At 54.3% G+C, this 21,513-nt stretch overlaps 1 protein-coding gene across 2 annotated transcripts; it reads left to right on the top strand.

Annotated features, from left to right (window-relative positions):
- Positions 1-802: 802 nt before the first annotated feature.
- Positions 803-16,996, top strand: PLD2 (phospholipase D2). Of its 2 annotated transcripts, XM_003277865.4 has the most exons (25): positions 803-916; positions 1,469-1,578; positions 1,681-1,811; positions 1,971-2,113; positions 2,797-2,902; positions 2,995-3,060; positions 3,192-3,250; positions 3,390-3,482; positions 3,576-3,728; positions 4,501-4,650; positions 8,419-8,502; positions 8,633-8,711; positions 9,458-9,568; positions 9,746-9,916; positions 10,590-10,716; positions 10,904-11,022; positions 11,113-11,226; positions 11,963-12,067; positions 12,271-12,359; positions 12,468-12,581; positions 12,749-12,798; positions 13,073-13,207; positions 13,418-13,571; positions 15,347-15,461; positions 16,200-16,996. In XM_003277865.4, exons 2-25 carry the CDS (start codon positions 1,470-1,472, stop codon positions 16,422-16,424), a joined length of 2,802 nt encoding a protein of 933 aa, XP_003277913.3. In that variant the 5' UTR covers positions 803-916; position 1,469; the 3' UTR covers positions 16,425-16,996. The 2 variants fall into 2 exon arrangements, with proteins under 2 accessions (XP_003277913.3, XP_030655940.1); XM_030800080.1 differs by lacking the exon at positions 11,963-12,067.
- The last annotated feature ends 4,517 nt before the right edge of the window (positions 16,997-21,513 follow it).

Here is a 21,513-nt window from a genome sequence, read left to right as displayed (position 1 = left end):
ACTCCACTCCCTAGTTACCCAAGATAAAGGAAAACTATCCACGCAAAGACTTACAGGAATGTTTAGAGGAGCTAAAATAATGGGCAAAACTAGAAACCCACATGTCTATCAAAAGAGAAAAATAAATCTGCTTTTTAAAAGATTGAAATATCTTGTATTTTAATACCCGAAAAAATTTTATTTCCCCCTAGACTGCCAATTCCAGCTGAGCAGGCTCCCTAACCATCGTATTTACTACCATACGCTCAGTGTCTGGCACGGAGTAAGTGCGCAGCAAATGTTTGGTGAATGAATGAAAGAATGCCCGCTTTCATACACTAATGGGTTTGTAGCCACCACCCCTCGGGCCTTTTACGCCCTCGTTCCTTCCAGGTACAAACACTGTCTGGGCTAGGCCAAATGTGGCTCGCAGCGGGTCCGGGAGCGGGGCACCCACCGGCAGCTCCCGCAGAGGAGGCGCGTCCGCCCGGGGACCGAGGCAGCGCCCGCGGCTGGAGGGGCCCGGGGCGGGCACCGAGCCGGAGGGATGCGCGCAGCGCGGGGTGCCCCGGGAGGCGGCGGCCGGGCACGCTGGGACCGACGGCGCGAGACGCCCCGACGCCGGGCAGCACTTGCCCGCCGCACCGAGAGAGCTACGCGGCCCCGCGGCCCTGCATGGCACAGGGCGGCCCCCAGGCTCCCGGTGGCGCGCTGGGCGGCGGGGCGGGCCGAGGGCGGCGGGGCGGGCCGCGGGCGGCAGGGGCGGGACAGGACAGACGAGAATCCCGCGGAGGTGAGGCCGGGGGCCGTCCCGCCCCCGAGGGCAGGCCCTGAGCTCCGGCCCCGCCCCGGCCCGCTGGGGCGTGGGCTCCGGCTGCGGCTCCGCTCTGCTCCCTTGGCTCGGGAACCTGCGCGGGCGCTGGCTCCATCTGCCAGGGTGAGGGGGCCGGGAAGGGGCGTGCGGGGGTCCTGGGTCTCGGAAGTCGGGCGGAGACGGAACGGGCTCGGGCTGCGGGGCCTCCAGACTCAGTCGCACGCTCAGATTTCGGGATTTCTCCCCCCGGCTGGGATCGCGTAACTTCCTCATTCCCGCCTGGACCCCTGCCCCCGGCCCGCCTGGCCTGGCGTCAGCCCCGTAGCCCCGTGCTCTCCCGACCACCTGGGGCCGCTTCCTCGCGCAGCTGCTGCACCGCCCCAGGTCGGAGCCTTCCGGGCCCGGCTGGGTGTTCCCCGGGGCTCTGGTTACGGGACGGGGCGGGGGTCGGGGGGCGGGACTGGGACTGGGATTGTGGATGAAAGACTAAGGTAGGGGATGGGGGCTCGAAGGGGTCGGTGGGGCGTTGCAAACTGGTCAGGCGTCATCAGCGGGCGGTCAGGAGTCCGTGGGGGAAGATGAGGATCTGGAAGAGATGGAGGACCTGCGGGAGTTAGGAGGGGGGGCGGGTTCTGCAGGGCAGCTCGCCTGCCTGAGGCTTCCCAATGTTCCTAGGATGACGGCGACCCCTGAGAGCCTCTTCCCCACTGGGGGCGAACTGGACTCCAGCCAGCTCCAGATGGAGTCCGATGAGGTGGACACCCTGAAGGAGGGAGAGGACCCAGGTACACAGGGAATATGGATGCCCCTCAGGGAGGAGAGGCGTTCGGGAGCCAGGGGGCTGGGGCCTGTTGGGGTCTATACTCCTCGACTTTCTTTCCTCCCAGCCGACCGGATGCACCCGTTTCTGGCCATCTATGAGCTTCAGCCTCTGAAAGTGCGCCCCTTGGTGTTCGCACCTGGGGTCCCTGTCACAGCCCAGGTGGTGGGCACGGAAAGATATACCAGTGGATCCAAGGTGGCCAGACTGGCCCCAGGGAGGGGGAAAGGGAGGGCGGCTCGGAATGGATCCAAGGTGGCTGGGCTGGCCCCAGGGAAGGGGGAAAGGGAGGACTGGCCAGAGTGGGGAGGCGGGGACCCACGCAGGGGACATCCATTCAGTTCCTCATACCCCTAGGTGGGAACCTGCACTCTGTATTCTGTCCGCTTGACTCACGGCGACTTTTCCTGGACAACCAAGAAGAAATTCCGTAATTTTCAGGAGTTGCATCGGGACCTCCTGAGACACAAAGTCTTGATGAGTCTGCTCCCTCTGGCTCGGTGAGGGGGACCAGACTGCTTCTTGTAGAGGGCAGGTGCCCCCCACCCTCCTTTCTGTCTGTCTCACCCCGGGACCACAACCTTCCCTCCCTGCAGCTCTGGCCACTGTGCTGCCTCTCCTGACCCCAGTTACCAGGAAACTTTCCCTGCTCAGCTTTCCCTGTCCATGGTTCTGTGCCAGCATCTCAGCTGGGCGGGATGCCCAAAATGCTCTTGGCAGCCTCACCCTTTTCTAGTCTCCATTCCCAGGGTAGGGGGCCTTCCTTTTGCCAGCCTCTAGGCCTTTTGTTTGTTTTTTGTTTTTGTTTTGTACAAGGTCTCTCTCTGTCACCCAGGCTAGAGTGCACTGGTATGATCTTGGCTCATGGCAACCTCCTGGGCTCAAGCAGTCCTCCCATCTCAGCCTCCAGAGTAGCTAGGACCACAGCCACCACACCCAACTAATTTTTGTATATTTTGTAGAGATGGGGTGCTGCTATGTTGCCCAGGCTGGTCTTAAATTCCTGAGCTCAGGTGATCCACCTGCTGCAGCCTCCCCAAGTGCTGGGATTCCAGGCATGAGCCACCACACCTGGCCACCTCCAGGCCTCTTCTTTTCCTCCAAGCCCCATCTCCAGTGTTTTCAGGAACCAGAGCACCCAGCCTCCCAGCTCTTACCTGACCTTCATCCATCCTTCCCACAGTTTTGCCGTTGCCTATTCTCCAGCCCGAGATGCAGCCAACAGAGAGATGCCCTCTCTACCCCGGGCAGGTCCTGAGGGCTCCACCAGACATGCAGCCAGCAAACAGGTGGGACCAGATGCCAGGTCCTCCAGGAAGACATTGGAGGTGCAAATGGCTCGGTCCCATTTGTCTCTCTCTCTCTCTCATCTCCACTTCAGAAATACCTGGAGAATTACCTCAACCGCCTCTTGACCATGTCTTTCTATCGCAACTACCATGCCATGGTAAGGTCCAGGGGCCAATTTTAGATGTGGAGCAGGATCATCAGACCCTCAGGGGGAGGAGGGCCAGGGGCCCCAGGGTCTGAGGAGCTGAAAGCCAGGTGTCTCCTCTGGGCTTTTGTTTTCCTCTGCAGACAGAGTTCCTGGAAGTCAGTCAGCTGTCCTTTATCCCAGACTTGGGCTGCAAAGGACTGTGAGTGTCTGGCCCTCTTCACCCAGGCATCCGTAGACATCACTCTTAATTTCTCCCTGCCTGAGAATGGGGCAAGCAGCGCAGGGTGGGCTGGGGGTCTGCAGTCCTCATCCAGCCTCTCTTCCTGATTGTCCCACAGGGAGGGGATGATCCGGAAGCGCTCAGGTGGCCATCGCGTTCCTGGCCTCACCTGCTGTGGCCGAGACCAAGTTTGTTATCGCTGGTCCAAGAGGTATGGGCTATGGCTGAGCAGCTGGGCAGTGGGTGGGGGTAAGGAAGAAAATTGCAAGGGCAGAGAGGAACACAGGGAGCCCTTCTGCTCTAGGTGGCTGGTGGTGAAGGACTCCTTCCTGCTGTACATGTGCCTCGAGACGGGTGCCATCTCATTTGTTCAGCTCTTTGACCCTGGCTTTGAGGTGCAGGTGGGGAAAAGGAGCACGGAGGCACGGCACGGCGTGCGGATCGACACCTCCCACAGGTGAGGCCTCCCTGGGGTGAGAGACACCAGCTGAGTGGTGAGCCAGCCCATGGCCTTGCTGGGAGTTGAGAAAGAGAGACCACAGGAGAGAGGAAGGCTTTTCCACCTCCCTGGATCCGGACATAGTTTTGAACCAGGGAACTGGTCTGGCCAGATGCTTGGGACTGCTGTTAGACTGGGCCCGGAGAAAGGGGATTAATAGAAGCCTGGGAAGGGAACCGCTGACATAAACGAAATTCCATTTGTTCATTTGTTCATTCAACAAACCCGAGTGCCTGGTACAATACTGGTTGCTGATACAATACTAGGATCCAACTATGAGTAAGGTGGATACGGCCAGGCACGGTGGCTCACACCTGTAATCCCAGCACGTTGGGAGGCCGAGGCAGGCGGATCACCTGAGGTCAGGAGTTCGAGACCAGCCCAGCCAACATGCTAAAACCCCGTCTCTACTAAAAATACAAAAATTAGCCGAGCATGGTGGTACGTGCCTGTAATCCCAGCTATTTGGGAGGCTGAGGCAGGAGAATCGCTTGAAGCCGGGGTGCGGAGGTCGCAGTGAGCAGAGATCGCACCACTGCACTCCAGCCTGGGGGACAAGAGCTAAACTCTGTCTCAAAAATAATAAATAAGGCAGATACATACATGCCCTGTCCCTGTGGAGTTGTGATTAGGGATTAAGGGAGGAAGTGGGAAAGAAAGGGAAGGTCTCTAGGCAAGATCACAGCTATGGAGGGCGAGGATTTATGGACATCTCATCGTTCCCATCCAGGTCCTTGATTCTCAAGTGCAGCAGCTACCGGCAGGCACGGTGGTGGGCCCAAGAGATCACTGAGCTGGCACAAGGCCCAGGCAGAGACTTCCTACAGCTGCACCAGCATGACAGCTACGCCCCACCCCGGCCTGGGACCTTGGCCCGGTGGTGAGACACTGACATCCCTTCTGAGCTTGTCTGTGGCCTTCTTGACCCCCTGTGTAATCTCTGAGTCTTTCATCCTCTCTTTTATCTCATCTGAACCCTTCTGACCTCAATGACCTGCCCCGTGACTTCTTTAATCTTCCTGAACTTTGACGTTTTTAACAACATTGCTCTCTCTGATTTTGCTCTGACCTTTCTGACCCCCAAATTTGGTCATCTCTTCTGACCCTTGACCTCTCTAACCTCCTATAACCTTTTAAACCCCCCTCTGCCATACTGACCCTCTCTGTTCTCTATGATCTTCTCAAATCTCTCTGATTTAGTCCTTCATTTAATAAACATTTTCTTTTTTTTTTTTTTGAGAGTTTTGCTCTGTTGATCTCGGCTCACTGCAACATCCACCTCCCAGGTTCAATCGATTCTTCTGCCTCAGCCTCCCGAGTAGCTGGGATTACAGGCGTCCACCACCACACCTGGCTAATTTTTGTATTCTTAATAGAGACGGGGTTTCACCATGTTGGCCAGATCTTCTCGAACTCCTGACCTCAGGTGATCCGCCCGCCTCGGCCTCCCAGCGTGCTGGGATTACAGGCGTGAGCCACCACGCCCAGCCTTAATAAACATTTTTCTAAGCACCTAGCAGTGCTGGCAGTAAGACACAGGCCTCTCTGGGTTAGGGAAGTAGGTGATCAAATCGTGAAACAATGTGAACTTGCCATACTGGTGATAGGTAGAAGGTAACAAGCACAGACAGGAGGTACCTGACCCAGCAGGGATATCAGGACAGGTTTCCAGGAGGTGGTGACCCTCAGGTAGTTTTGCTTTAAATCAGAGACTGACACAATATTGATTTTGTTGGTTTTTGTTTGAGACAGTGTCTTGCTCTGTCACCCAGGCTGGAGTGCAGTAGTGTGATCGTGGCTCACTACAACCTCAACCTCCCAGGCTCAAATCATCCTCCTGCCTCAGCCTCCCAAGTAGCTGAGACTACAGGCACATGCCACCACACCCGGCATGTTATTAGCCGGGTGTGGTCTCGAACTCCTGGGCTCAAGGAATCATCCTGCCTCGGCCTCCCCAAAGTGCTGGAATTGCAGGCATGAGCGACAGTGCCTGGCCTATATACTTTTTTTTTTTTAAGGCAGAGTTTCACTCTCGTTGCCCAGGCTGGAGTGCAGTCGCGCAATCTTAGCTCACTGCAACCTCAGCCTCCCAGGTTCAAGCGATTCTCCTGCCTCAGCCTCCCAAGTAGCTGGGATCACAGGTGTGTGCCACCACACCCAGCTAATTTTTGTTTTTTTTTGTTTTTTTTTTTTTTGAGATGGAGTCTGTCTCTGTCACCAGGCTGGAGTGCAGTGGCATGATCCCGGCTCACTGCAACCTCTGACCCCCCGGTTCAAGTGATTCTCCTGCCTCAGCCTCCCGAGTAGCTAGGATTACAGGCATATGCCACCATGTGCAGCTAATTTTTGTATTTTTAGTAGAGCCAGGGTTTCACCATGTTGGCCAGGATGGTCTCGATCTCTTGACCTCGTGATCCGCCTGCCTCGGCCTCCCAAAGTGCTGGGATTACAGGCGTGAGCCACTGCACCTGGTTATAAACTTCTAAAACAGCCAAAACCAATCCACAGTGATGGAAATCAGATCAGCAGTTGCCTGTGGCAGGGTATGGGGAAAAGATTGCCTGTAGTGGGGCACACGAGGGAACATTCCAGGAGGATAAAAATGTCCTATATTTTGGGCCGGGCGCGGTGGCTCAATCCTGTAATCCCAGCACTTTGGGAGGCCGAGGCGGGCGGATCACGAGGTCAGGAGTTCGAGACCACGGTGAAACCCTGTCTCTACTGAAAATACAAAAAAAAAAAATTAGCCGGGCGTGGTGGGGGCGCTGTAGTCCAGCACTCGGAGAGGCGAGGCAGGAGAAGGCGTGAACCGGGGGGGAGCTGCAGTGAGCGAGATAGCGCACTGCACTCCAGCTGGGCAACAGAGCAAGACCGTCTCAAAAAAAAAAAAAAAAAAAAAAAAATGTCCTATATTTTGATAGGACTGGTGATTGCATGGGAACATACACTTGCTGATCCTCATGGAACTATACGAGATAAAGAAAATGCAGAACAGTCCAGGCAGAGAAGACAGAAATATCTCAGGGTGTTTGGGAACCACCAGGACACATTGTTGTCACTGAGTGAGGAGGAGCAGTCAGAGGAGAAGCTGGGAGTCAGTGGCACCTGATCTCACAGGGTCCCATGTGCTAATATCACAGGCACACAGGGCAGTCATGGAAGGAGGTTTTGTCTGTTCATTTGTTTTGTTTTGTTTTGGTTTGGTTTTTGCGATGGAGTCTGGCTCTGTCACCCAGGCTGGAGTGCAGTGGCGCGATACTGGCTCACTGCAGTCTCTGCCCCCCCGGGTTCAAGCGATTCTCCTGCCTCGGCCTCCTGAGTAGCTGGGATTACAGGCATGCACCACCATGCTCAGTTAATTTTTGTGTTTTTAGTAGAGATAGGATTTCACCATGTTGGCCAGGCTGGTCACGAACTCCTGACCTTAAGTGATCCACCCGCTTTGGCCTCCCAAAGTGCTGGGATTACAGGCATGAGCCACCTCTCCCAGCCTTTCTGCATATTTTCACATGTGCATGCACGTGTTACTTTTGTTTCAACATAAATGAGATCATGCACCCTCTTCTGTGACTTATTTTTTCACTTAGTACCTGTGTGAGAGATTAGACACTTAGATTATTTCCCATTTTTCACTCTTACAAGCAATGCGATGAACACAATCTTTGCCTAAGCATTGTATAGGATGTATTCCTAGACATGTGATTACTATGTATATTTAATGGTATTAAAGGATATGTGCATTTAATATTTTGATACTGCTGGCCAGTCGCTTTGGCTCATGCCTGTAATCCCAGCGCTTTGGGAGGCCGAGGCGGGTAGATCACTGGGGTCAGGAGTTCAAGACCAGCCTGGCCAACATGGCAAAAACCCGTCTCTACTAAAAATACAAAAATTAGCCAGGCATGGTGGCGGGCGCCTGTAATTTCAGTTACTTGGGAGGCTGAGACAGGAAAATTGCTTGAACCCAAGAGGCGGAGGTTGCAGTGAGCCAAGATCGTGCCATTGCACACCAGCCTGGGTGACAGAGCGGGACACCATCTCAAAAAAGCTATATATATATTTTTTGATACTGCCAAATTGTCTCCTAAAAGTTATATTCCCATAGTCTATGAGAATACCCACTTCCCCAGCATATTGAATATTCCCCAGTATATTGAATAACATTATTCAATAACATTAACAATATGCTGATATTGAATGTTACAAATGATTTGAATTATTACCAATCTAATGGATTTTTTAAATGTAATTTCATTTTAATTTCTTTGTTTACTAGTGAAACAACATTTGCCACGATTGGCCATTTTAATTTCTCTGTGAACTGTCAGTTCTTACTCTTTGCTCATTTTTCAGTTGGCTCATGTGACTTTTTCTTGTCGATTTATTGGTGTTCTTTACGTATGATGTACTAATCCTCCCATTCTTTAGTTGGTTAGGTTATTGTGTCTTTTTGTAATTTTTATTTGTATTTAGCGCATATGGGCAAACACTATTTTGATGTGTCTCATACCACTTGTGCTCTCTGATCATTTCTGATCTTTGACCTTGCTGTCTGTCACCTCTGACCCACGACTGTCCTCCGGTCTTCACTCTCCAGAGCTTTCTGGCTTCTGACTCCCCTGACCTCCTTGGCTTGGCCTCCCCCCAGGTTTGTGAATGGGGCAGGTTACTTTGCTGCTGTGGCAGATGCCATCCTTCGAGCCCAAGAGGAGATTTTCATCACAGACTGGTGGTGAGTGGGAAAAGGCCCCAACACCACGGGGCAAGATAGAGCCTGGGGCAGATCAGCGTTAGGCGGAGAAGGGGGTGCAGCTGGTGGTCTGGGGCTGCGTTTGCCCCTAATCCACTGCCCTGAATCCCAGGTTGAGTCCTGAGGTTTACCTGAAGCGTCCGGCCCATTCAGATGACTGGAGACTGGACATGATGCTCAAGAGGAAGGCGGTGAGGAGAGCGGTCAGGCCACAGTGGGAGGGGGTTGCCTGTGGGTGGAGGTTGATTAGCAGGGCTGCAGCGTGGGAGAAGTAGGGAGTCTGAGGCTTCAGAGGAGGGAAATGTGCCCATCCTGGCCCAGCGCCTGTCAGACATCACCTCCGCCCTCTCCCTCTTCCCTAAGGAGAACTGACACCTTCCCCTTCATGCTCCCTCCACCTGGCAGAGACTTCCCTCCCAGTATATGTAATACTTTATTGTGTTATCTGGGGGTGTACATGTCTATCTCTCTCACTGGACTAGTTAATATCATTGTTCCACTACAAGGCACAGTACCTGCCATGAAGGGGGCATGTGTGGTGTTGATGGACAGGAAGAAGGATGCATGGATGATACAGGGTGGCTGGGCAGGTGGATGGACAGAGGATAGAAAGGGTGATGGATGGAAGGATGTGAGTTGGAAAGGTGGAGGGCTAGGAAGGTAGGCGGGCAGATGGATGAATGATAGACGGTACGTGAAGGGATAAGTAAATGCTTGGGAAGATGGATGGGCGGATAGATGTGTGGATGGGTGAGTGGGTGAGCACACAGATGACATTTAGTCTAAGTCTGTGGCAAGCAGCAAAGCAGGGCATATGTGGCAGAGCCTCTAGGATCTCCAGACAGGCTGGAGGGACACACGTGGAAAAGGTTTGGGAGTGTGGGAAGGGGCTGCTCTGGGAGAGGCACGAGGATCTGATTCCCCCACTCACCACCAGGAGGACGGTGTCCGCGTGTCCATTCTGCTGTTTAAGGAAGTGGAATTGGCCTTGGGCATCAACAGTGGCTATAGCAAGAGGGCGCTGATGCTGCTGCACCCCAACATAAAGGTGACTCTGGGCCTCAGAGACCCTCCCACATGACAGCCCTCCTCCCCACACTGTCCCAGCCCCCAGTGCTCCCGCTCCCTGACGGTCTCATCTTTCCATCTTTCCTCTCTCCCTCCCAGTACCTCCTGTTTTCCTTCACCCAAACCCACCCTCATGAACCCTCCATGCCTGCTCCAGGTGATGCGTCACCCAGACCAAGTGACGTTGTGGGCCCATCATGAGAAACTCCTCGTGGTGGACCAAGTGGTAGCATTCCTGGGGGGACTGGACCTTGCCTATGGCCGCTGGGATGACCTGCACTACCGACTGACTGACCTTGGAGACTCCTCTGAATCAGCTGCCTGCCAGGTAATCCCCCTGAGGCCTTCCTGAGCACCCCCAAACTCAGATAAGCTCAATCCATGCCCTTTCCCAGCTCCAGCCTTACCCCCTCAGTCATTCCAGGCCCTGCCCACCTCAGGGTTCCTCAGACTTTCTGGGACTCCAAGAACCCACTTTGAAAGTGCTGTAACTGGCCGGGAGCCGTAGCTTGTGCCTGTAATCCCAGCACTTTGGGAGGCCAAGGCTGGTGGATCACCTGAGGTCTGGAGTTCGAGACCAGCCTGACCAGCATGGTGAAACCCTGTCTCCACTGAAAATACAAAAAATTAGCCAGGCATGGTGGCGGGTGCTTGTCATCCAAGCTACTCCGAAGGCTGAGGCAGGAGAATCGCTTGAACCCAGGAGGCGGAGGTTGCAGTGAGCCGAGATCATGCCATTGCACTCCACCCTGGGTGACAGAGCGAGACTCTGTCTCAAAAAAAAGGGCTGTAACCCAGTCCTTACCCCATTTTCACTGACCATCACCCCATTCCTCTAAAAGTATCAAAGGCGGCTGGAGGGGAGGGCTGGGGAATCAGACCCTCTGTTTCATTCTTCCTCTCGATCTCTCTCACTCTTTCAGTGCTCCTCTCTTTGGCCCTGGCTCTGTACAGCCCCATGACTTCCCCTTGCCCCTGGCTTGGGTGTGTTCCCCCTACAGCCTCCCACCCCGTGCCCAGACTCGCCAGCCACCCCAGACCTCTCTCACAACCAATTCTTCTGGCTGGGCAAGGACTACAGCAATCTTATCACCAAGGACTGGGTGCAGCTGGACCGGCCTTTCGAAGGTGAAGCCTCCCCGCCAAAGCCCCAGAGAGCTGAGAGCAGGGTCAAAAGCTGGGGCTGGTACTGAGAATGGGATGGGAGGGGTCAAGGGTGGTACAGCCCTCCCTCTGGCAGGCTCCTTCTCCCTGCCCCAAGTGTCCCCAGGAGTCCAGCCCTGACATCTCCCCTGACTCTCCCGGGACCCCCCAGATTTCATTGACAGGGAGACGACCCCTCGGATGCCATGGCGGGACGTTGGGGTGGTCGTCCATGGCCTACCTGCCCGGGACCTCGCCCGACACTTCATCCAGCGCTGGAACTTCACCAAGGTGTTCATTCCCTCCGGTAGGGGCTGGAGGTAGGGAGGGAGCCAGGGCAGATTGGCACCTCCTGCTGACTCTGCCATCCCTCCACTTCAGACCACCAAGGCCAAGTACAAGACTCCCACATACCCCTACCTGCTTCCCAAGTCTACCAGCACGGCCAATCAGCTCCCCTTCACACTCCCAGGAGGACAGTGCACCACTGTGCAGGTGAGGCGCCCCACTTCAGCCAGCCCTCCCCTTTGTCTCCTTCAGCCTAACACCCTAACCCACTCTCCCTGGTGTGAGAGCCCCCCACACTCTTCTTTCCTGGGGTTAAGAAGCACATCACGGCCGGGCGCGGTGGCTCACGCCTGTAATCCCAGCACTTTGGGAGGCCAAGGCAGGCGGATCACAAGGTCCGGAGATCGAGACCATCCTGGCTAACATGGTGAAACCCCATCTCTACTAAAAATACAAAAAATTAGCCAGGCGTGGTGGTGTGCACCTGTAGTCCCAGCTACTAGGGATGCTGAGGCAGGAGAATCGCTTGAACCCAGGAGGAGGATGTTGTAGTGAGCTGAGATCACGCAACTGCACTCCAGCCTGGGCAACAGAGCGAGACTCCATCTCAAAAAAAAAGGCCGGGCACAGTGGCTCACACCTGTAATCCCAGCACTTTGGGAGGCCGAGGCGGGTGGATCACGAGGTCCGGAGATCAAGACCATCCTGGCTAACACCATGAAACCCTGTCTCTACTAAAAATACAAAAAATTAACTGGGCGTGGTGGAGGGCGCCTGTAGTCCCAGCTACTTGGGAGGCTGAGGCAGGAGAATGGTGTGAACCCAGGAGGCGGAGCTTGCAGTGAGCCGAGATTGCGCCACTGCACTCCAGCCTGGGCGACAGAGCGAGACTCTGTCTTAGAAAAAAAATGAAAAGAAGCACATCGCATTCACCATTCCCTAGGTCTTGCGGTCAGTGGACCGCTGGTCAGCAGGGACTCTGGAGAACTCCATCCTCAATGCCTACCTGCACACCATCAGGGAGAGCCGGCACTTCCTCTACATTGAGGTCTGACTGGGAGGAGGTGAGGGAGAGCTTGGAAGGGGTGTCCCAGGAGAGAGGCCTGGGGAATGAGTGGAGTCAGTCATCGAGGGCTAGTGGAGCTGGGCCTGGAGCCGAAGTAGATGCCTGGAGCCCGGGGACCAGGGCTGGAGGCCGAGAACAGGGCCAGGGGCCAGGCTGCTGATGTCTGTCTCTGGTTCTTGCCCCAGAATCAGTTCTTCATTAGTTGCTCAGATGGGCGGACGGTTCTGAACAAGGTGGGCGATGAGATTGTGGACAGAATCCTGAAGGCCCACAAGTAAGGTGGACTGTCAGGAGGGTGGGGACTGTGGGTGTGGTTTGAGCCCAGTTGAAGGGGGTGGGGTTTGAGGGACTAGTCGCACCTCTGACTCCACCCTCTCCCCAGACAGGGGCAGTGTTATCGAGTCTACGTGCTTTTGCCCTTACTCCCTGGCTTCGAAGGTGACATCTCCACGGGCGGTGGCAACTCCATCCAGGCCATTCTGCACTTTACTTACAGGTAACCCCCCCAGGCCGACTCCAGCTCTCAGTGGCCCCATCCCACCTGTGTCCCCCTCCTGATTCTGTCCTGATCCCTTCCTGCTGGGCCTTAAAGGAGGGCCCCCTCTCCTGACCTCCCCTCCCCTCTGCCAGCCTCCACTTCTCTCCCTCTTTCTTTTCTCTCAGGACCCTGTGTCGTGGGGAGTATTCAATCCTGCATCGCCTCAAAGCAGCCAGTGAGTGCTGGGGGCTGGGGGCTTAAGCCCTGGGCCCCTGGGAGAGGGAGATTGGGGCGCTGGAGGCCTGGGGGTGGGGGAAGGAGGCTGTCATTCCTGTGAGCCTCTGACGCTATGCAGACCATAGCTGGCCTTTCACTGCAAGGAGAAGGAGAGAGACCAGACGCTATGTAGGAAGAGCTTCTGGAGTGAGGAGGTGGGACAGGGCCCTCTCTGCACACAGAGCCACCTCTCTCGTCACTTCCCCTCCTGTCACCCTGTCTCTTGTATGCAGTGGGGACAGCATGGCGGGACTATATTTCCATCTGCGGGCTTCGTACACACGGAGAGCTGGGTGGGCACCCTGTCTCGGAGCTCATCTACATCCACAGCAAGATGCTCATCGCAGATGACCGGACAGTCATCATCGGTCAGTGCCGGATCTGGGCCCCTGGCAGGGAGAGGGTGTGGGGACAGGCAAAGAGATGAGAGGCGGGATGACAGAGACTGCAGCTGAGGCTCATGTAAGGGTGGAGGGTCCAAGAAGGAATATTGCAGTCCAGTGCTTTGGTAGAGGGGATGGGGTACTGTGGGGAGTGCCCTGGGCCCAAGCAGACAGTGTGCCCTGCATCCACCCCAGGTTCTGCAAACATCAATGACCGGAGCTTGCTGGGGAAGCGGGACAGTGAGCTGGCCGTGCTGATCGAGGACACAGAGACGGAACCATCCCTCATGAATGGGGCAGAGTATCAGGCGGGCAGGTTTGCCTTGAGTCTGCGGAAGCACTGCTTCAGGTAGAGCTGGGGCGGGATGCCACAGGGTGGGAGGGAGATGGGGGCGTCTGCCTTTTGAGCAGGACAAGAGGTAGCTCCGCGTAGGTACTCCCAGAGCCAGAGGTAGAGGCAGTACTAGATTCTCAATAGGCAAGGCTGGGCGCCGCAGCTCACGCCTCTAATCCCAGCACTTCCCAGCAATTTGGGAGGCCAAGGCGAGTGGATCACCTGAGGTCAGGAGTTCGAGACCAGCCTGGCCAACATAGTGAAACCCGTCTCTCCTAAAAATACAAAAAATCAGCTGGGTGTGGTGGCGGGCGCCTGTGATCCCAGCTACTCGGGAGGCTGAGGCAGGAGAATCACTTGAACCCAGGAAGCGGAGGTTGCAGTGAGCCGAGATCACGCCACTGTACTCCAGCCTGGGCGACGGAGCGAGACTGCCCCCCAAAAAAAAAAAAAAATCAATAGGCAGACTAATCAGTTTAGACTATCAGTAAAGCAGGCACACCAAAAAAAAAAAAAGAGAAAAAAAATCTTTTTTTTTTTTTTTTGAGACAGACTTTTGCTCTTGTTGCCCAGGCTAGAGTGCAATGGTGAGATCTCAGCTCACTGCAAACTCTGCCTCCCGGGTTCAAGCGATTCTCCTGCCTCAGCCTCCCGAGTAGCTGGGATTACAGGCGCCCGCCACCACACCCGGCTAATTTTGTATTTTTAGTAGAGATGGGGTTTCGCCGTGTTGGTCAGGCTGGTCTCAAACTCCCGACCTCAGGTGATCCACCCACTTCAGCCTCCCAAAGTGCTGGGATTACAGGCGTGAGCCACTGCGCCCGGCCACGAAAAAAAATCTTTGTTGTTGTTGTTGTTGTTAAGACACGGTTTTACTCTTATCGCCCAGGCTGGAGTGCAGGGGCGTGATCTTGGCTCACTGCAACCTCCGCCTCCTGGGTTCAAGCAATTCTTCTGCCTCAGCCTCCGGAGTAGCTGGGAATACAGGCGCCCGCCACCACGCCCAGCTAATTTTTGTATTTTTAGTAGAGACAGGGTTTCGCTGTGTTGGCCAGGCTGATCTTGAACTCTTGACCTCAGGCTTCGGCCTCCCAAAGTGCTGGGATTACAGGCATGAGCCACCTCCCCTGGCCAAAAAAAAAAAAAAATCTTTTGTGTTTTTTTGTTTGTTTGTTTGTTTTGTTTTTGAGACAGAGTCTCTCTCTGTCACCCAGGCTAGAGTGCAGTGGTGCAATCTCGGCTCACTGCAAGCTCTGCCTCCCGGATTCACGCCATTCTCCTGCCTCAGCCTCCCGAGTAGCTGGGACTACAGGCGCCCGCCACCACGCCTGGCTAATTTTTTTGTATTTTTTTAGTATAGATGGGGTTTCACTGTGTTTTTTTTGTTTTTGTTTGTGTGTTTGTTTTGAGATAGGGTCTTGCTCTGTCACCCAGCTGGAGTTCAGTGACGTTACCACAGCTCACTGCAACCTTGACTTCCCCAGCTCAAGTGATCCTTCCACTTCAGCCTCCCAAGTAGCTGGGACTACAGGCACATGCCACCAAGCCTGGCTAATTTTTGTATTTTTTTTTGGTAGAGATGGGGTTTTGCCATATTGCCCAGGCTGGACTTGAATTCCTGAGCTCAAGCAATCCACCGGCCTCGTCCTCCCAAAGTGCTGGGAATACAGGCGTGAGCCGCCGCGCCCAGCCAATTTTGAATTACCTGAGTAGGGACAATGTAACTTTTCTGGCGCTCGGATTCTCCAAGGATCTTAATCTGGCCCTGCTGGGACCCCTTTCTCCTGTAGTGTGATTCTTGGAGCAAATACCCGGCTGGACTTGGATCTCCGAGATCCCGTCTGTGATGGCTTCTTCCAGTGGTGGCAAGACACGGCTGAGAGCAACGCCAATATCTACGAGCAGGTGGGAACTTGGGAGGGGAGGGGGAGAGTGGCCTTGGGAAATTTGTGGATTATCCTCTCGGGGTAGGATGGAGAGAAGCTCCACCACACAGTCATTCTCGGAAGGGGGATGAGGGCCTGGGGACATTTGCTATCAAGAGATTTAGTGGCCCAGGTCGGGTGCGGTGGCTCATGCCTGTAAACCCGGCACTTTGGGAGGCCGAGGCAGGTGGATCACCTGAGGTCAGGAGTTTGAGATCAGCCTCCCAACATGGCGAAACCCCGTCTCTACTAAAAAATACAAAAAAATTAGCTAGGTGTGGCTGGGAGGCTGAGGCAGGAGAATCTCTTGAACTCGGGAGGCAGAGGTTTCAGTGAGCCGAGATCACACCATTGCACTCCAGCCGCCTAGGCAACAAGAACAAAACTCTGTCTCAAAAAAAAAAAAAAAAAGTACAAAAGTTAGCCGGGCATGGTGGTGGGCGCCTGTAATCCCAGCTACTCGGGAGGCTGAGGCAGGAGAATCACTTGAACCTGAGAGGTGGAGATTGTAGTGAGCCGAGATCGCACCATTGCACTCCAGCCTGGGCGATGAGAGTGAAACTTCATCTCAAAAAAAAAAAAAAAGAGAGAGAGTTAGTGGCCCAAGGTCAATGGGGGTATGGAGAGATGGTATGGGGGAAGGGGTCTAGCCTAGTTGGACTTAGATTATTGGGATACTCTCCCCAAGCCTTATTGGCGTCCATGCCCCTGCCCACAGATCTTCCGCTGCCTGCCGTCCAATGCCACGCGTTCCCTGCGGACACTCCGGGAGTACGTGGCCGTGGAGCCCTTGGCCACAGTCAGTCCCCCCTTGGCTCGGTCTGAGCTCACCCAGGTCCAGGGCCACCTGGTCCACTTCCCCCTCAAGTTCCTAGAGGATGAGTCTTTGCTGCCCCCGCTGGGTAGCAAGGAGGGCATGATCCCCCTAGAAGTGTGGACATAGTTGAGGCCCCCATCAGGGAGAGGTCACCAGCTGCTGTGCCCCACCAGGTCTGGCTCCCTGCCCCTTAACCCCAAGGACTGAGGGCAGTGCCTTTGAGATCTGGGGGAGGCAGGCATCCCTGAAGGGAACTAGAGGTGTTACAGAGGACCTTTACGTGAGAAATAGCCGAAGAGGGCACTCCCAACCTTGGGCTGGGGAGGAGGAGAGAGTCCCAGAGAAGCTCATCCCCCCCTGCTGCCCAGTGCAAACCACTTCTCCATGCTGCAGAGGAGAAGCACAGCTCCTGCCAGGGTGAGCAGGGTCAAGCCTCTTATTCCAGGAGAAGGGGGCTCTGCCCCAGGCCCTACTACCCATTGTTCCCTTCCTCCTCCTGCCCTTGAACCCCCTCCCTGTCCCAGGGCCCTCCCAGCCCATTGCTGCCAAGGTGGAGGGAAGCAGAAAGCCACTTCTGGCTTCAGCCCCCACCAGGGGAAGGAAGGAGCGCACATTAACTCCCTCCCACCGGCCTGCTGACGGACACTAACTTTGTATCCATTCAATAAGCATTTCATAAATAAAGGTGTAGAAAAGGTACATGTGTCTTCCTTGGAGGAACTAAGTGCTCGTTCGAGCCTCCCGTTCCTGCCCACACAGGGCACCAGTCCCCTTCACCTTATCTCCACCCTCCTCCTTTCTTCTTTCTCCTCTCTCCACCTCTGTTCTACCTATCTGTGGCTTCGGGAGCTCGGTCACCTGGCTCTTGAGAGGAGAAGGTGTTGACACAGTGCTGCCTGGGTAGAAGGATGGGCGGGGCCCAACCAGGGCACCTGGAGAACTGTGGAAGCTGCTATCACAACCGCAGGTGAGGGAGATGCTCTGAGAAGGACCTGGAGAGGCTGCCTCTTGTTCAAGCAACAGCCCTGGTAGAGGCTGAATGAAGCCCCTGTGGGAGTGGTTAAGGGTATAGGCTTAAGGTCAGGAAGACCTGGACCCAAATCCTGGACTCCTCAATGAGAAGCTAGGTGAACTTGTCAAGTCATATCAGTTCTCTGGGCCTCAGTGGTCCCAGCTGGGAAATGGGGATAATACTTACATGACTAGCTTGCTGTCAAGACTCAGCCATTGACTTAAATATTTATTGATTCCCTGCTATTTGCCAGCTCTGTTCTAGACTCATAGAAGTGAGTGCAACAAAGTCCTCACCCTTATGGCACTTCTTTTCTGGAGCCTCACTGTCCAGTATAGTAGCCACTAGCCACGTTTGGCTGTTTCTTTTTCTATTTATTATTATTATTATTTGAGACAGAGTCTTGCTCTGTCACCCGGGCTGGAGTGCAGTGGCATGATCTCAGCTCACTGCAACCTCCACTTCCCGGGTTCAAGCGATTCTCCTGCCTCAGCCTCCCGAGTAGCTGGGACTACAGGTGTGTGCCACCACGCCTGGCTAATTTTTTTTTTTTTTTTTTGAGACAGAATCTTGCTCCGTCGTCCAGGCTGGAGTGTAGTGGCGTGATCTCAGCTCACTGCAACCTCCACCTCCTGGGCTCAGGCGATTCTCCTGCCTCAGTCTCCTGAACAGCTGGGATTACAGGCGCCCGCCACCACGCCTGGCTAATTTGTAAATTTTTAGTTGGCCAGGCTGGTCTCGAACTCCTGACCTCGTGATCCGCCCACCTCAGCCTCCCAAAGTGCTGGGACTACAGGCGTGAGCCACTGCACCCGGCCTAATTTTTGTATTTTTAGTAGAAACAGGGTTTCGCTATGTTGGCCAAGCTGGTCTCAAACTCCTGACCTCAGATGATTCACCCGCCTTGGCCTCCCAAAGTGCTGGGATTACAGGTGTGAGCCACCGTGCTGGGCCTGGCCATTTCAATTTAAGTGAATTAAAATTAGAATTAAAAATTTAGGGGCTGGGCGCAGTGGCTCACGCCTGTAATCCCAGCACTTTGGGAGGCCAAGGTGGGTGGATCACTTGAGGTCAGGAGTTCGAGACCGGCCTGGCCAACATGGTGAAACCCTGTCTCTACAAAAATAAAAAAATTAGCCGGGGACGATGGCGGGTGCCTGTAATCCCAGCTACTCAGGAGGCTGAGGCATAAGAATCACTTGAATCCAGGAGGTGGAACTTGCAGTGAGCCGAGATTGCACCACTGCATTCCAGGCTGGGCGACAGAGCAAGACTTTGTCTCAAAAAAAAAAATTTAGTCCTTTACACTAGCTGCATTTCAAGTGGTCAGTAGCCACTTGTTGCCAGTAACTAACATATTGGACAGTGCAAGTATAGACCATTTCCATCACTGCACAGAGTTCTGCTGAACAGCCCTCTTCCCAGAGGGAAGAGGCGGAAAATAGGGCAAGGTCTATGGAAGCATATTGCATATACCAAACTGGGAATGGTTACCTTCCAGGAGAGGTATACAGAGAGAATGTCACTGGTAACAATGGTAACTTTTTTTTTGATGGGGAGGGGCAGACAGAGTCTTGTTCTGTACCCCAGGCTGGAGTGCAATGGCACAATCATAGCTCATTGAACTCCTGGACTCAAGAGATCCTCCTGCCTCAGCCTCCTGAATAGATGGGACTATAAGCACGTGCCACCACACCTGGCTAATGTTTTTATTTTTTGTAGAGATGAGGTCTTGCTATGTTGCTCAAGCTGGTCTTGAGCTCCTGGGCTTAAGTCATCTTCCCACCTCAGCCTCCTAAAGTGCTGAGATTACAGGCATAAATAGCACCTGGCCCTTTTTATTTCTTTTTTTTCTTTTTCTTTTTTTTTTGAGATGGAGTCTTGCCCTGTTGCCCAGGCTGGAGTGCAGTGGCACGATCTCAGCTCACTGCACCCTCCGCCTCCCAGGTTCAAGCAATTCTCCTGTCTCAGCCTCCTGAGTAGCTGGGATTACAGGCAGGCGCCACCATGCCTGGCTAATTTTTGTATTTTTTAGTAGAGACAGGGTTTCACCATGTTGGCCAGGCTGGTCTCAAACTCCTGACCTCATGATCCACCCTCCTCGGCCTCCCAAAGCGCTGGGATTAGAGGCATGAGCCACTGTGCCTGGCCCAAAATATTTTCTTTTCTTTTTTTTTTTTTTTGAGACAGAGTTTCAGTCGTTGCCCAGGCTAGAGTGCAATGGTGCGATCTTGGCTCACCGCAACCTCTGCCTCCCGGGTTCAAGTGATTCTCCTGCCTCAGCCTCCCGAGTAGCTGGGATTAGAGGCATGTACCACCACGCCCGGCTAATTTTATATTTTTTAGTAGAGACGGGGTTTCTCCATGTTGGTCAGGCTGGTCTCGAACTCCTGACCTCAAGTGATCCGCCTGCCTCAGCCTCCCAAAGTACTGGGATTACAGGCGTGAGCCACCGCGCCCGGCCCCAAAATAATTTCAATTAGAAAAAAATGTAGGTCGGGCATGGTGGCTCATGCCTGTAATCCCAGCACTTTGGGAGGCTGAGGTGGGGGGATCACAAGGTCAGGAGATAGAGACCATCCTGGCTAACACGGTGAAACCGCGTCTCTACTAAAAATACAAAAACAGCCGGGCGTGGTGGCACACGCCTGTAGTCCCAGCTACTGGGGAAGCTGAGGCAGGAGAATCGCTTGAACCTGGGAGGCGAAGGTTGCAGTGAGCTGAGATAGCGCCACTGCACTCCAGCCTGGGCGACAGAACGAGACTCCGTCTCAAAAAAAAGAAAGAAAAAAATGTAGCACAAGTCCTGGCTCTTGCCCTTCATTCCCACAGCCTCACGCCCCAGTCTCAGAACTGACCGCAGATGCAGGAGGAAACCGAGGGGAGTGAAGTATGGAGATTAGGAAGCCTTCCTGGAAGAGAGATGTGCTGGGTGGGTGAGGCATGAAGAGAGGATGATATTGCTCTGCCGCATCCTCTCCTTCGAGTTCAGCCCTCAGTCCTCACAAGAAGCTGAAGAAGCTACTTCTGTGCCAGAAGTCCCCCCTCCTACATATAGCGGTCTCCTGGTACTAATTGGTATCCTGTTAATTAGCCTCATTGTCAGCACTAACCGCCTCTTTCCCGAGGGGGACCATTACCTCATTCACTGTGGAGTGAGATAGAGGCAGCGGTTGCCCCAGGCTGGGCCAGGGGTGCCCAGGGCTTCTGCTTCAAACTCTCTGCCTTCCCCCCCCAGGTCCTGGAGGTTTTTGTTTGTTTGTTTTGGGTTTTTTTGAGACAGAGTCTTGCTCTGTCACCCAGGCTGGAGTGCAGTGGCACAATCTTGGTTCACTGCAACCTCCACCTCCCGGGTTCAAGCAATTTTCCTGCCTCAGCCTCCCGAGTAGCTGGGATTACAGGTCCCCCGCACCATGCCCGGCTAATTTTTGTATTTTTAGTAGGCACGGGGTTTCACCATGTTGGCCAGGCTGGTCTGGAACTCCTGACCTCGTGATCCACCCGCCTCAGCCTCCCACAGTGCTGAGATTGCAGGCATGAGCCACTGTGCCCGGCCTAGTCCTGGAATTTTTTAAATGGAGACCAACCAGTGAGGGGGGGTGGGCGGTGGAAGCAGAGGGCTTAGAATCAGAAGAGTTGGCTCTAAACCCAGAATGGAAAGAGTAGGCTCTATGACTGAGGCATTAGTAAATGTATTGAGGACCTAGTATATGCTAAGTGCTTTACATATATTACTTTATCCTAACCTCCCTATTATTATCATCTCCATTTTACAGATGACAGAGTTGAGCCTCAGAGAGGTTAGTGATTTGCCTAAAGCACTACCTCCAAATTGTGTGCTTTTTCCTACTATCGCACGGTCTTGACTTTGAACTGCTACAGTGCCCACCCAGACAACAGATGCCTTCGTAACTTTTTTTTTTTTTTTTTGGGGACGGAGTTGGCCGGGCGCGGTGGCTCACGCTTGTAATCCCAGCACTTTGGGAGGCCGAGGCGGGCAGATCACGAGGTCAGGAGATCGAGACCATGGTGAAACCCCATCTCTACTAAAAATACAAAAAAATTAGCCTGGCGTGGTGGTGGGCGCCTGTAGTCCCAGCTACTCGGAGAGGCTGAGGCAGGAGAATGGCGTGAACCCCGGAGGCAGAGCTTGCAGTGAGCCGAGATCACGCCACTGCACTCCAGCCTGGGCGACAGAGCGGC

This window comes from Nomascus leucogenys, chromosome 19, assembly GCF_006542625.1.
Source record: "Nomascus leucogenys isolate Asia chromosome 19, Asia_NLE_v1, whole genome shotgun sequence".
Classification (NCBI taxonomy): Eukaryota; Metazoa; Chordata; class Mammalia; order Primates; family Hylobatidae; genus Nomascus; species Nomascus leucogenys.
This window is presented reverse-complemented; position numbering and strand designations above follow the sequence as displayed.